Here is a 16,596-nt window from a genome sequence, read left to right on the forward strand (position 1 = left end):
TATCTCACTAGGGGTAACATAGATACCACCTACTGGAAAATTAAAGAGACCTTTGGAGAAAAGAGAACCACTTGTATGAATATCAAGAGCTCAGATGGAAACCCAGTTCTAAGCAAAGAAGGGAAAGCAGAAAGGTGGAAGGAGTATACAGAGTGTCTATACAAGGGCGATGTACTTCAGGGCAATATTATGGAAATGGAAGAGGATGTAGATGAAGATGAAATGGGAGATATGATACTGCATGAAGAATTTGACAGAGCACTGAAAGACCTAAGTCGTAACAAGGCCCCGGGAGCAGACAACATTCCATTAGTACTACTGACTGCCTTGGGAGAGCCAATCCTGACAATACTCTACCGTCTGGTGAGCAAAATGTATGAGACAGGCGAAATACCCTCAGACTTCAGGAAGAATATAATAATTCCAATCCCAAAGAAAGCAGGTGTTGACAGATGTGAAAATTACCGAACTATCAGTTTAATAAGCCACTGCTGCAAAATACTAACACGAATTCTTTACAGACGAATGGAAAAACTGGTATAAGCCGACCTCGGGGAAGATCAGTTTGGATTCCGTAGAAATACTGGAACACGTGAGGCAATACTAACCTTACGACTTATCTTAGAAGCTAGATTAAGAAAAGGCAAACCTATGTTTACAGCATTTGTAGACTTAGAGAAAGCTTTTGACGATGCTGACTGGAAAACTCTCTTTCAAATTCTGAAGATGGCAGGAGTAAAATACAGGGAGTGAAAGGCTGTTTACAATTTGTACAGAAACCAGATGGCAGTTATAAGAGTCGAGGGACATGAAAGGGAAGCAGTGGTTGGGAAGGAAGTGAGACAGGGTTGTAGCCTCTCCCCAATGCTATTCAATCTGTATATTGAGCAAGCAGTAAAGGAAACAAAAGAAAAATTCAGAGTAGGTATTAAAATCTATGGAGAAGAAATAAAAACTTTTGAGGTTTGCCGATGACATTGTAATTCCGTCAGAGACAGCAAAGGACTTGGAAGAGCAGTTGAACGGAATGGATAGTGTCTTGAAAGGAGGATATAAGATGAACATCAACAAAAGCAAAACGAGGATAATGGAATGTAGTCTAATTAAGTCAGGTGATGCTGAGGGAATTAGATTAGGAAATGAGACACTTAAAGTAGTAAAGGAGTTTTGCTATTTGGGGAGCAAAATAACTGACGATGGTCGAAGTAGAGAGGATATAAAATGTAGACTGGCAATGGCAAGGAAAGCGTTTCTGAAGAAGATAAATTTGTTAAGATTCAAGTGTCAGGAAGTCGTTTCTGAAAGTATTTGTATGGAGTGTAGCCATGTATGGAAGTGAAACATGGACAATAAATAGTTTGGACAAGAAGAGAATAGAAGCTTCCAAAATGTAGTGCTACAGAAGAATGCTGAAGATTAGATGGGTAGATCATGTAACTAATGAGGAGGTATTGAATAGAATTGGGGAGAAGCGGAGTCTGTGGCACAACTTGACTAGAAGAAGGGATCGGTTGGTAGGACATGTTCTGAGGCATCAAGGGATCACCAATTTAGTATCGGAGGGCAGCATGGAGGGTAAAAATCATAGAGGGAGACCTAGAGATGAATACACTAAGCAGATTCAGAAGGATGTAGGCTGTAGTACATACTGGGAGATGAAGCAGCTTACACAGGATAGAGTAACATGGAGAGCTGCATCAAACCAGTCTCAGGACTGAAGACCACAACAACAACAACAACACCATATTCTTAGCAACAGCCTCTGCCTTAACTATACAAAGCTTACTTACATTTTGCTCTTCCTCTGTATACCCTTGTCAGTCTCAGATTTCAGAATTCATTTACCCACCCAGTTATAGGAGGGGTCCTACAGTTTAGAGTGGTCTCCAAACCATGGTTCCTATTTAGAATTTTGCATGTTAAAAAATTATTGCTGTAGATAAAAAAAATCAGTAAGTGACAGAAAATATCCTAGGACCAACAGATGCTGAATCGTGGACAACTGGTTTTGCAGCCTCACACTTACTAACCAACCCAATGAATTATCATTATTTTGCACTGCTATGTACGATTCACCAATTAATTTACAGGTGCATGGCAAGTTAAGTAAATGTTGTTACCAGCTATTTCATTCCATCTACAAATTCTTGCCTGGTCTTTTCATCTGACTTTTCATCAGTAGCTTTTATATGTTCCCTTTTTTACTGCTTGAATTTGTTTCTTCTCTCTTCCCTTCTTCAACTCTCTTTTCCTAACCTCCCTCTCATTTCTGTACTCTTTATATGGGTATCTTTTCCCCATTGTGTTCTCCCATCATGCAGAATACATGTGTAGATGGTAATTGTAATGCTTTGTCCAACATAGTCACCCTGTTGCTACAGAGTAGTATGGAAGCACATTCTGTCAATCATTATCTACGCTTCTGAGAAATAATACATTCATTTTAAGGCAAAAGTATTTTGTTCTACTCATGCACATCATTTAACCCTGACAATATCAGTTTTAAAGTAAGTGATAGTCTTGCATCACACACCTAAATAACTGCTGACTTAAAAAATGTGGTTCTCCATGAAAATGGTAGAGTGAAATTTATGCTCTTCTAATATCATAAATTATAAGGAAAATAGTTCCATTGATTATTTTGAATTCCATTTCATGTATTTGAAAAATGTGTGTTTTTTCTTGCCCTTACCTGTGACAACCCCCCAGGTTCTGGTGGTAGTGACGGATATGGTGGTGGCAGTTTCAGAAAATCAGTTCCATTTGCTGGCATTCCAAGTTGCTGGGATCGTCTATGCAAACCTTCCAGCATTTCACGAAGGCTTTTACTCACAAATGCAGCTGGCTCTCCATCTGTTGCCATGACATCTACCTAAAAATCAGACACCAATATAAATGACTGCCTCAACTCAGGATTGCATTACATGAAAAATGAAAAAGTATATCACAGTAATCACAAAGGATAAGCAGAGTGGCTACCCATTTCCAGTTCCAAACAAATTTATACTATAGTGACCATCATGAAAATAGGTAGTTCAATGTCATACCCACTGTGTGCCATCTTCAGATACGAATCGTTGTGATCTGTCCATTTCACAGCTTTGTTGCCACATACGCACTGTAGCAATGAAGGTTAGCACTAACTTACGTTCAGCATTCCCACATGATATTGTGTTTTCAAGTGCGATTTCAGTTTTCCAAGGAAACATGCACTGACTCGTGTTTTGTAGTGAGCATAAACAAGAGCAAAAGTCTGTTTGTATTGCTATACCAATCAGCTTGCATAAACAGTGACAAAGACGTTTGAAAACAAACTCAAACTATCGTATCAAATGTACTGAAGTTTTTACACTGATCTGGCCAATGGTGTAAAAGCCAGGAGTAATACATATCTTATGGTATTTCCAAATTGGCTGTATGCCATATTAACACTGCAGTGACATCAGCAGAAACTCCCGACATGAGGAAGTGTTTTCATTCTTTGAGAAAAGGTTACAAATGAGAACAGAAATCTATGGACATTGACAATTTTAACAAAAAGTTGGTGCCTAAAATTGTGCTTGGTTGTGACGACATGGGAGGGTATCCAATGATTAGAAAAATACAGGGTAAAATTAATTATTCTGGCTAAGAGACACCTGTCTGGCATCTTCTCACTCATATGTTGTTGGTTCAGAGAGTTTAATGAGGGACAAGAATTTTTAATGGCATTCTGAGACACTGCATCAGCGAGAGCTAAGTTTTTGTGAACAATGCAATTGTTGCATGCTAAGGACAATAGTCTTGTAGTATACTTAGGTAAAATTTAGGTTACACAAAACCATATGAATAAATATGTCTTGTTTGGGTTTAACAGAAGTAATGGCCTGAAAGTTCCTGCAGTTGCTTTTGTGTTGTGTGTGTTGGTGTTTTGGGTGATGGTGCAGAGATGAACAGCAGTAAATAAAATTTTTATGGGGAGGTAGGATACCAGGAGACATTGCATTCATTGGTGATAACACAATAATGATGTCTCAAATGTTACTAAAATTAATGTTACAGTCCTCTACACAACTTTCTCACTGGATGTTCCTATAAGGTTCAACACAATGCAAATTCACCAGTGATGACTGTTTCGTTATACAAAAAAACAGTTTCACAGCTCTTATGGTATTTTATTTTTTATGTCAGAATACTTTTACGTTTTCAAGACAAAGTAAGTATCACATGCATCTATAAACTTTGAGATTGTTCATATACTTTTTCCTAGAGGTTGAAGTAAAAATAAAATTTCTTGTAATGTTAGCTTTTATTTATTTATTTTTTTGTCATGGCTGGCAAGAATTTTCTTTTGTAAGGTACTCTATCACATTCTAGACTAAAAACAGAAACATTTAATATTATTTTGGAATTTTTACTAACATTTGAAATTATCTTTAACTGGAAATTCTGTAAGATGGTGAGATGACCTCACGATTACGATGTCATGTGACTAGGGCCTACCAGCGGGTAGACCGTTTGCTGGGTGCAAGTCTTTCAATTTGATGACACTTCAGCGACTTGCGCGATGATGGGGATGTAAGCATGATGATTAGGACACCACGACACCCAGTTCCAGAGCGGAGAAAATCTCTGACCCAGTCGTGAATCAAACCCAGGCCCTTAGGATTGACATTCTGTCACACTGCCCACTCAGCTACCGGGGGCGGACAGATGACCTTCATCTGCCTATTTTCATGATGGTCACTATAGTGGCTAGTAATTTACTTTCTCTAAAAGCTCTGGTCTCAAACACTTAAATTTGAACACTTAATTTGTTTCATTAATTCTGTGCTGTGCCAGCATTAAACCTTGTGACAGTTTCAGCAACTACGTGTCACGAAGCTCAACTTACTAACCTGGGGTTTAAAAATTTCAAGTGGATACATTAACAGTTAAAATTAAATGCTTCCAATTTCTTCCCACCGTGAATCTTTTTGGGTCTTTTAGAGTGATTCAGTTTTACAAAAATAGCTTCAGTGCTGATTCAGGGTGCAGTTCAACTATATGACATTTCTCACTGTGTAAGTATTCAAATTGATCTTCATCACGAATTTGTTAGTCTAAGCATCTCAAGAGTAATTAATACATCTGTGTTTTTATTTATCAATGAAAATAATCAATTTTTGAAAATATAATGTAATTGAAAGGTAAAAAATCTAGTCACCAAGTGGTGGCAGGGCAACAGAAATCTAAAAGTATTTAAATACGCAAGCTTTCGGAACCAGTGGCTCCTCCTTCTGATATTGTTTTCATTTGATTTTCCTCCATATTTACTGCTGATGTATTACTGGCTTTTAATAAACTGACCATTGATGAACAGTCTCACACATATTATTTATGTGCCAGGAACACTTTTTTTCATAGTAATTCCTAAGTAATACTGCGAAGAGAACAAAGCCTTGCTCATTTCTACTTATTTATTCCTAAATTTTTCCATTCCTCCCTCCACCATGTGAAGCTCCTATATAATTTATAAAATTATTAAAATGACCTCAAGGTACGTTTCCCAATAATGCGAAAACTGATATGTTCTGGAACTTGGTGCTCACAGATTTGGCGGAAAGTGCATTACCCAGAACCAGGAAGAATCATAATAACTCTTGCTAGCTGTTAAATTTAACATAAAGTTAAATTGCGCACAGATAGTCATGTGTACTGTTGCACCCAAAGGAACATCAACATACAGGCACTTGTGACCAAGAACAAGTGTGCAACAGTGGCAATTACTGTTTGTGACTTTCCTCGGTGTGGTATCACGTAACAGTTACAGTTGATGAATGGCTCCACATTAATAAGATGTTGAAAGGAGGTTCACTGTTAGACTGTACAGAGACTGAAAGGAGTTACATTACTAGATTGTGCAAGGGTGATCAAGATATGAAAGGGGTCACTCTGCAACAATGGACTGGAAGTTCTGGTTTTGTTAGAACATTTTTAAGTTTATCTGCGTAGATGCTTTGTATTTATCAGCTTAAACCTGCATTTGCTGTGGTTTATGGCTTACAGGGGGATGAGGGTGCAGCACACACAACAAATAGTTACTGCAAGTACATAATCGCACAGAGCATCCAGTGGCCACGTGCATTAGCTATTTTAGTATGGCTTGAACAGCATATTTTCTAGTAGTGTAGAACACAATCATACATAATAAGAGTGTCACAGTAATGCCTTTGCACCACAGCTACTTTTCTGTTGTCCACTAGATAGTTTAAATTATGACGTATACAGCTTGCTGTATTAGGCAATGCAGTCCCTGTGGCTGACTTATGAAAATTAAGTTTTAATAATGTCAATACCAGTCACAAAGCAAGAACCACTTTACACTATGCATTACAAGCCTTAGCTCCTTGCCTGATGACCATTCATAACACATATTACATTATAATACTTAGCTAAACTTAAATTATGTAACATTAGGAAATATGACATTCTGCACTTTGTTGCTGATGTATTGGTTCTGGTATTTACCAATGGTATGTTGTTTAATGAACAAAAGTGTAAAAATAACTGTCTATTGGAAACTTCATAAAATTTTACGAGGGTGGGTTGAAAAATTCTTGGAAACTTTTCTATTTTTCAATGTAGTCTCCTTGTAGATTAATCCACTTGGTCCAACGATGTTCCAGTGCCTTGATTCGTCTCGAAAATGTGTTTCCCCCAGGCCTGCAAAATAGTTGTCAACTCCGGCTATCAGTTCTTTGTTTGAAGTGAATCTTCGTCCGTCAAGAAAAATTTTCAGTTTTGGCAAGAGATGGCAGCCTGATGGAGTCATATCAAGTGAATAAGGTGGGTGTGGCAATAATTCATACCTTAGTTCATGTAATTGTGCCATGGTGACGGCACATGTGTTTGGGTGCGCATTGTCTTGATAGAAGATGACTTTGTACCTTTCTAACCTTGGCCTTTTTTCGCGTATCTTTCGTTGCAATTTGTCCAGGAGGTTAGCATAGTATTCTCCAGTAATTGTTTGCCCAGTGGGGAAATAATCTACAAACAGAATTCCCTTTGCATCCCAGAACACTGATGCCATGACCTTTCCCGCCGAAGGAATTGTCTTTGCTTTCTTCGGTGGCAGAGAATCAGCATGCTTCCACTACTTTGACTGTTGTTTTGTCTCTGGGGTATAGTAGTGCACCCAAGTTTCATCTGTGATCACAAACCAGTGCAAAAAATCTTGTTCGTTTCTCCTAAAATGGGCCAAACATTTTTCTGATATGTCCATCCTCACACGTTTTTGATCCAGTGTCAAGAGTCACGACACCCATCTTGCATACAATTTTTTCATTTCACGCACTTTCAATCGGTGATCCTCCATGACCATTTTGTACACTTTTGCAATGATTTCTGGAATAGTGACACGTCTTGGCCGACCACTGCGTGGATCATCATCTAAGCTCTCCCGACCAAATTTAAATTCATTTGTCCACTTGACAACAGTTGAATATGAAGGAGCAAAGTCCCCCAGTGTTTTTTTGGAAATTGGCATTGATGTCCTTTGCTTTCATACCTTTCTTTACAAAGTACTTAATCATTGCTCGAATCTCGATTTTTTCCATCTTCACAAATCACTATGTGGGAACAACAACAGAGCCATGTCACTGCCACAGCTCTCTTCTTCCAAGAGCACTGATGTGGCACACGTTTACAGGCAACAGGCCAATGAATATCTCGTGAACAACTCTTTGCGCTAGAGCTGACCTCTCTTGGTGATTACGAGAACTTTTAAAACCACCCTCGTATTTGGTTGCTATTACTTTTGTATTGTTCTTTTCATTTCCCACTTTTGATGTGGCTTACTGGTGTTTAAAGTCCTTGAGTTCTCAACAGAGAGGTACATTTTAAAACAGATGGTTTAATATTGTAAGTTTGGTGACAACACTTCACATTTTTGTTTGATGGTATGATTTACTACAATAACCAGTCTAACAACAACAGATACAGCACACTATGGGTTCGGACAATGGGAACAATTCCCTGTCACTCTGAGGCATTTACATTAATCACTGGAAATTTTCTGTAATTGTTAAAGACATATTTAAAATGGGGAAATAATAAAAGATGAAAGCTGTACTACAATGACATTGTTTGGCTATGTGCTGGAATTATAAGCTTATACATAAAGGAATTATTAATAACATTAAATAAGAATGAAAATTAGTGAAGCAGAAACATCATGAAACTGGAAATCAATTCTATACTACTTCATAACTACAGTAGCATACTAGCAAGCCAAATTAACGTGGAGAATCTTTGACAACTATATGCAAATACACGATTTTTAGTTGTTCTGTGGTTTATTATGCACAATTCATTTTTCTAATTAGTATAATAATGTCTGCTTGTGTTTTAAATTAAAATTTCAGAGTTCGATATATAGTAATAGTAAAAAACATGAATCTGAGTAATTTAGTACTTGAACTAAATTAAAGTGACTAGAAAAGTAAAAATTATCTAAAAATAAAATTCATTGCTTTACTTTGAATTAAAAGAAATTACCTTATTCTACCAAGTATCGTGTTTCATCATACTAGTCATCTGCTGTCACATGTAATGAATTGAAAAGATAACAAAATCATCATTTTGGCTACTGTTACACAACACAGTTCTGGCTCTAGGATGTGAAATAATCAGATAATCAGAAGCAGATCACAAAAAAATGCTACCACATGCAAGAGTACAATTATCTTCTGGTAAGTTGTCTTCTTGCATACACATACCACAATATAGCTCTCACACAATCTCTCAGTTCATGGTGTTATTCTCTCTCCTGAGTTTCCTTCTTTAACACTGGCTCCCTTCTTGAAACTCCAAATAATTCTAAACAGATCAAAACCCAAAAAACTTCAATAATTGACAGACTTTACATATCTCATTTCCTGTACTATTTCTTCTCTCTCTCTCTCTCTCTCTCTCTCTCTCACACACACACACACATACACACACACACACACACACACACACACACACACACACACACACACAAATACTTTTATCATTTTGTTACTGTTACAGTATTTATTCTTCATTAATATATTGAATGAACTTTTCTCATTTTGTTACTGTTACAATCTTCATTCTTCCAGGAAAATCCATTAATATACTGAATGAATGAGGTATTTGTGCTCTTTCTACATGAAGAATGATGAACAACTGTTTTTAGATGGTGCCACGAAATTTTTGGCAAACTGCCTGACGTCAATAACTTGCAGCCATGATATTTTGGGACAGACTGGCGAAAGTACAATGAGCTCTCCCGTTTAAAACCACATCTGTGCATGCATAGTGATATCAGATCAATCATCTTCACATGGTAAAATTGCAGAATGATGCTGGTACTGCAAAAGCACTGTGTTTTCCATATTAGGATTTGATGCATTATCTAACCGGAAACTAACTCTGAAATTTTAAGTATGGCAAAAATTTTTGTCTCTAGGTGTTTGGGATAAAATAACATTGAATTCAAATGTAAGCAGTATACTGGAGAAACCAGGAACTGGATAGAATGAAATTTTCACTCTGCGGCAGACTGTGCACTGATATGGAAGGTAGGAGACAAGGTACTGGCGGAATTAAAGCTATGAGGACGGGGCGTGAGATGTGCTTGGGTAGCTTAGTTGGTAGAGCATTTGCCCGCGAAAGGCAAAGGTCCCGAGTTCGAGTCTCGGTCCAGCACACAGTTTTAATCTGCCAGGAACTTTCAGGAACTGGATGTTAAACCCCTAAGGTAATTACGTAAGAATTGTTCATAATCCAAAGTGCATCCGTCTAAACTTGCAACGACTGTTAGAAATTAATGTATATACAAACTGCCAAAGCTTGTGTATAATTTGCTTTGTTGGTAGTTTTACTCTACAAGTGAGAGTGTCTTCAGATTTTTATTACCTTGGCCATATGGTGAAAGTTCCGACCTATGCTCAGTGCCATTGTCAAACACAGAGTCTAAAACATTCTGCAGGAATTCATCTGACACTGTCTGTTTTTAAGAACCAGCAGAAGAATTTTTCACGATAATTTGAACACTATGTCCAATTTTTTGACACAATTTGAATTAGCCACAATTGTGAAACTGACATGCAGTAATATATCAAACAAGGCAGAACAGGTTAAAGATGAAATAATGAGTATTATGTTGCAGCCCAAAGTACTGTACACTTCTGTGAATCTGTTGAGTTCGCTTGACACTCATGGACATGTGATAGCTTCTCTATCTTTCAAGTGAACATGATAAGTTAGCTTCTCTAACTTGTAATATTCACTTGAAGATTGGAAATAGCATTGTGCCATCTTTATTGGCTGTAATCAGAACATACATTGAACAATAATTAATAATGTTGACAGGATGGCAGATGAAAATCTTTTGTCCATTGTATTTAGACAGAGTCCCATTACTATGTGACTGTAAAGAGACAATTAAGTAAGTGAACAATTTTTGGTTTGGTTAAGTCTTATTTCAACAAGACAAAATTCAGATATCTGAAATATCTAGTCAACCAAAATTTGAAACTTCTAAGTATTATATAACTATAGTTACACACACACACACACACACACACACACACACACACACACGTCTAAACTGTTCATAAAACCCAACAGGAGAATACGACAAAGCTCTCTTCAATATGAAGGCTGGTTTGAACCTGGCAGTGTTTTAATAAGCATGATACTGGTGGAGATAGTATTCCTGAAATGACAATAGCCAGTTATAGGAGTGTCTATAGTTTAACATGGGCTTTGAACCACAGCACAACTTGGCATTTTTTACATAAGCAAATCAGTGCCAAAAGTGAAACAAGTGATAAGTGAAAAATCCTCAGACTGATTGAGGATTGAACCTTGGACCTCTGGACTTGTAGTCTGACACTTACCAACTAAGACACACAACCACACATTGGCAGGTTAAGTTAACCAAATCCACCTGACTTTCTTCAAACCACAAAGCAATTATGTTCTCATTACCTGTATACTTTAGATAATGCAGTTGATATTGCAGAACAATTTTATTTTGTATTACGGCTATCAGTATCATTATCTTAAATATTCAAGCCATCACTGTTATGATGACGATTTTGTGTGCATGTTGTTGTTGTTGTGGTCTTCAGTCCTGAGACTGGTTTGATGCAGCTCTCCATGCTACTCTATCCTGTGCAAGCTTCTTCAACACCCAGTACCTACTGCAACCTACATCCTTCTGAATCTGTTTAGTGTATTCATCTCTTGGTCTCCCTCTACGATTTTTACCCTCCACGCTGCCCTCCAATACTAAATTGGTGATCCCTTGATGCCTCAGAACATGTCCTACCAAGTGCTATGAATTATGAACTTGTGATTTACATCACTGCTAGTCTTAATGGAACATTGATTACTAAATGCATGCTTACCAGGTAAGTAGGGGAATGGACTTTATTCAACTTAATCAAGAACTATGTCACATTAATTTATATTGTGGCTCAGATGAACATACCACTGAGAACTATTACTGTTTGGTTTATGTACGAATAGGCAATTTTTATTTATTGTTACAGAAGTTAACTGTATTCTGTAAACATCGTTGATCCTAAGTGACAATTATAACATTGGCAATGAAATGGTCACAGTTTTGGGTAACCAAACACTACTAAGGATGTCCGATTTCTCGATCTTTGGCAGAAATATGTAAACTGTCATCACAACTTGATCACGTACCTAACTAGTTCACCTCTGCAACAGTCACAGCCACTGCCAGCCAGTCCAGTATTTCAGCCATTTAATGAGGCTCAAGAAGAATGGGAAGTTTATCAAAAGTGCTAAATCTTCAAATTTAACACATATATTTCAGACAACACAACAACACATATAAGTCACTGAGTAAGTGGACCTGTGAACAAGTCGGCATTCGATTAAACACTGAGTCTCAGTCTAGCGGCCGCTGCTGGGCTGGCCGCTTAGGTGGCGCAGCTGCTGCATGGCTGGCAGACAGCGCCGCACGCAGAGGACGTGCGTAATTGCGCGGCGGCACTTTGAATAATCAGCGAGTCACAACACTTTTCCCCCCTTTGAAATGGTTGCACTGGTCTTGATGGAGGTGTCCTGGAGATGGCTAACGTCCATAGGCGTTGTTTGACTCGCCGTAAAGTCTCGAGGAGGAGGCTTCCCGTACGGACGGAAGTGTCCCCGATGATAACGGGTCGAGATGACGGGAGACGTAGGGGTCGAATCTGCTGGGGCCCCATGCACCAATCTGCCCGTTGCGGCAAGTCCAGTTGATATGACAGGAGACATGGGCAATGTGTCGGCGTCCGTTGGAGGAGGAGGCGAGTAGATGTACTCTGACAGAGGATGGTCCTCCGGTTCCTGCATGGGCACGTCTCCTGGTGGCGTCCGTTCTGGTGCTGGCATCGCGATGACGGTGAGAGGGCTGCGTTGTGAGTATTGAGAGATGCCAAGATCCCGAGCATCAGGTAGAGCCAAAGGTGGTGTGGCGGCATTCGGAACAGGCGTTGCTGGCACCCGAGGCCGAAGCTGGTCCGAATGACGCACTGCAACACCCGTGTCCGTCTGGATTTCATACAGGCGTCTTCCACAGTGTCATAAGATGCGGCCCGGACTCCATTTTGGCCGCCTGCCATATCCCCGTACCCAGACGAGGTCGTCGGCGGTGAACCGGCCAAGTGAAGGCACCCGCGGCCGTGAGGTGGGGGGCTGCAGAAGATGAAGTAGCGTGCGGGGCTGTCGGCCATGTAAGAGCTCAGCCGGGCTGTGATCGCCCATGGGGGTGAAACGGTAAGACGCCAGGAACTGGAGAAGCGCATCATCAGCAGCAGAAGAAGTCAGAAGTTTCCGCATCTGAGCCTTAAATGTGCGGACCAGTCGTTCAGCCTCACCGTTGGATTGTGGATGGAACGGCGGGGCCGTGACATGCCTAACGCCGTGACGAGCACAAAAATCCGCAAAGTCGGAAGAGGCAAATTGCGGACCATTATCAGTAACAAGAGTAGAGGGGAGGCCTTCCAAAGAAAAAATGCGGGCGAGAGCACTGGTGGTTGCCACGGTGGTAGGTGACGTGCAACGGACAATGAAAGGAAAGTTAGAGTAGGCGTCAATTACGAGGAGCCAATAAGTACCTAAAAAGGGTCCCGCAAAGTCAGCATGAATGCGCTCCCAGGGCTTCTCAGGCGAAGGCCACGGTGACAAAGATGACTCCGGGGCAGCGGCCTGTGACGCACAAGGGCCGCAGGCAGCGACCATGTGTGCGATTTCAGAGTCGATGCCAGGCCAGTACACATGACGTCGCGCCAGAGATTTTGTGCGAGACACACCCCAGTGCCCCTGGTGAAGGAGGCGCAAGACCGAAGCATGCAAAGACGCAGGTACCACAACATGCGGCGAAGCATTGTCAGTGGAGAGGAGGATAACACCATCCCTAGCCGTGAGGCGGTAGCGCAAAGTGTAGTAGTTCCGCAACGGATCAGAAGTCTTAGCGGACGGGCGATCTGGCCAACCCTTCTGAATACAGCGTAAAACTAGGGAGAGGGTAGGGTCAGAACCCGTAGCAGCCGCCAGCCTGTCCCCAGTGATGGGGAACCCGTCCACAACCCGCTGCTCGGCAACATCCAGATGGAAACACAAAAGTTCGTCCCGATCGAATGCCTGATCAGGACCCATGGGAAGGCAAGACAAAGCATCAGCATTCGCATGTTGAGCCGTTGGCCGGAAATGAATCTCATAATTGAAACGGGACAAGTAAAGAGCCCAACGCTGGAGGCGGTGGGCAGCCTTGTCGGGAAGTGACGTTGATGGATGAAACAAGGAAACAAGTGGTTTGTGATCCGTAACAAGATGAAATTTTGAGCCATAGAGAAAAACACCAAACTTATGAAGAGCATAAATGATGGCCAAAGCTTCTTTCTCAATTTGAGAATACTTTTGTTGGGCATCCGTGAGCGTTTAGGAGGCATAAGCGATGGGTTGTTCCGAACCGTCAGAAAAACGGTGCGCAAGGACTGCACCGACCCCATATTGAGAGGCGTCTGTGGCAAGAACAAGATGTTGGCCAGGTCGATAAGTAGCCAGGCACGGGGCCTGTTTCAGCATAGTCTTTAATTTCCGGAAAGCCGCGTCACATGACGCGGACCAGTGAAAAGGCACGTTTTTATGCAACAGGCGATGCAACGGCTGAGCCACCGACGCCGCAGATGGTAAAAACTTGTGATAGTATGCTATTTTCCCCGAGAAGGCCTGCAGTTCCTTAACACATGTAGGGCGAGGAAGGGCATCGATCGCAGCAACAGTGTGTTGAAGCGGACGAATACCATCCCGAGAGAGTTGAAACCCCAAGTACGTGATAGATGCCTGAAAAAATTGTGATTTCTGAAGATTACACTTAAGACCGGCAGTCTGTAAGACATTAAAAAGTGTGTGGAGATTTTGAAGATGTTCTTCAGTGGTGGAGCCAGTGACAACTATGTCGTCCATGTAATTGATACACCCCGGGACAGGGAGCAATAATTGTTCCAAGAATTGCTGAAAAAGAGCAGGGGCACTAGCAACCCCGAATGGCAAGTGTCGGTATTGATAGAGGACGAAAGGCGTGTTAAGGACCAGAAACTGCCGGGAAGCAGCGTCGAGAGGAAGTTGATGATAAGCTTCCGACAGGTCAATTTTAGAAAAATACTGTCCTCCAGCGAGTTTAGTGAACAGTTCTTCAGGACGGGGCATAGGGTAAGTGTCGATGAGGCATTGAGCATTTACAGTGGCTTTGAAATCGCCACAGAGACGAATATCACCATTGGGCTTAGAAACTACAACGACAGGAGAGGACCACTCACAGGAAGTGACAGGAAGCAAGACCCCTGAAGCAGTGAGACGATCCAACTCCCGTTTTACCCGATCACGAAGGGCCACAGGAATGGGCCGAGCTCGAAAAAACTTAGGCCGAGCAGTAGGTTTGAGCGTGATATGAGCTTCAAAGTCGTTTGCACGGCCTAACCCAGGAGAAAAAAGGGACGAAAATGTCGTCGACAAGGAATCCAGTTGAGCATAAGGAATAGCGTCACAGACAACATTGACAGAGTCATCTATGGAGAACCCAAAAACGCGAAAGGCATCGAAACCAAAAAGATTTTCTGCGTTGCTCTGGTCAACCACAAATATGGGAACAGTGCCAACGACGGATTTGTAAGATACCTCAGCATTAAACTGTCCCAAGAGAGAAATCTTCTGTTTATTGTACGTCCGTAATTGCCGAGTGACAGGGGACAGGAGTGGAGAACCCAGCTGAATATACGTCTGAGAATTAATTATAGTGGCAGCAGAACCGGTATCCACTTGCATGCGAACATCTCGACCAAGGATTTAGACAGTGAGGAGTAACTTCCCTGAAAGGGAAGAAGTGCAATTGACAGACAACACAGAATCAGAATCAGCGTCATGTTCATGAACATTGTGTATGCGGTCGGATTTACAAACAGAAGACACATGACCTTTCTTTTTGCAATTGTGACACACAGCCCAACGTTGGGGACAATCCTCGCGTGAATGTTTCGTAAAACACCGCGGACATGAAGGAAGTTGCCAGGGAGTTTGCTGCAGTTTCTTAGTGGGTTGTTTACGGCTAGGCCGAGGCTGCGCGTGGGAGCGTACTGCGGCCACGTCAGCCGGCGGGGACACGCTGCACGCGATGTCAACAGTGCACAGAGGTTGTATTTCCCGGACGTCTCCCCACGCTTCTATTTGCGCCCCAGCGGCGCGAGAAATTTCAAAAGACTGCGCAATGGAGAGAACTTCATCTAGAGTCGGATTCGCCAACTGAAGGGCACGTTGCCGAACTTCTTTGTCGAGCGCCGACCAGATAATAGCATCCCGTACCATGGAATCGGCATAGGATTCTTTGTGAACGTCAGTAACAAATTGACACTTTCGACTGAGGCCGTGAAGTTCAGCAGCCCAAGCGCGATAGGACTGATTTGGTTGTTTTTGACAACGATAAAAGGCAACACGAGAGGCTACCACATGCGTTTGCTTTTGAAAATAGACAGACAGAAGGGAGCACATTTCAGCAAAGGACAAAGACGCAGGATCCTTCAGAGGAGCCAATTGCGACAACAACCGATACATTTGAGGTGAAATCCAGGAAAGGAACAGAGACTTACATGGTTGTTCGTCCGTGACATGAAATGCCAAGAAGTGCTGTCGAAGACGTTTTTCATAATCCGACCAGTCTTCCGCCGTCTCGTCGTAAGGTGGAAAAGGAGGTACAGCCAACGACGAGAAACGCTTCGCATTTGACACCGCGACGAAATCGCGAATCGCCGCTGTTAGAAGCGTTTGCTGTTCAAGGAGATTTTGCAAGAGCTGCTCAACAGTAGCCATGGAACCCTGTGAGTCAACGGCAATTCTTAAATCTTCAAATTTAACACATATATTTCGGACAACACAACAACACATATAAGTCACTGAGTAAGTGGACCTGTGAACAAGTCAGCATTCGATTAAACACTGAGTCTCAGTCTAGCGGCCGCTGCTCGGCTGGCCGCTTAGGTGGCGCAGCTGCTGCATGGCTGGCAGACAGCGCCGCACGTAGAGGACGTGTGTAAT

The 16,596-nt window shown here is 41.5% G+C and overlaps 1 protein-coding gene across 2 annotated transcripts in view; it reads right to left on the reverse strand.

The window, feature by feature from the left end:
- The window catches only part of LOC124622494, a 151,994-nt gene that overhangs the window by 17,631 nt on the left and 117,767 nt on the right, over nucleotides 1–16,596 (reverse strand). For both annotated transcript variants that reach the window (XR_006980636.1, XM_047148207.1), the window contains exon 9: nucleotides 2,693–2,872. Coding sequence is in view for 1 of the 2 variants with exons in the window: in XM_047148207.1 (XP_047004163.1) it covers nucleotides 2,693–2,872 (180 nt within the window). In the remaining variant the exon portion in view is untranslated. The remainder of the gene's footprint in view (nucleotides 1–2,692; nucleotides 2,873–16,596) is intronic.

The sequence above is a fragment of the Schistocerca americana genome, chromosome 7, assembly GCF_021461395.2.
Source record: "Schistocerca americana isolate TAMUIC-IGC-003095 chromosome 7, iqSchAmer2.1, whole genome shotgun sequence".
NCBI lineage: Eukaryota > Metazoa > Arthropoda > Insecta > Orthoptera > Acrididae > Schistocerca > Schistocerca americana.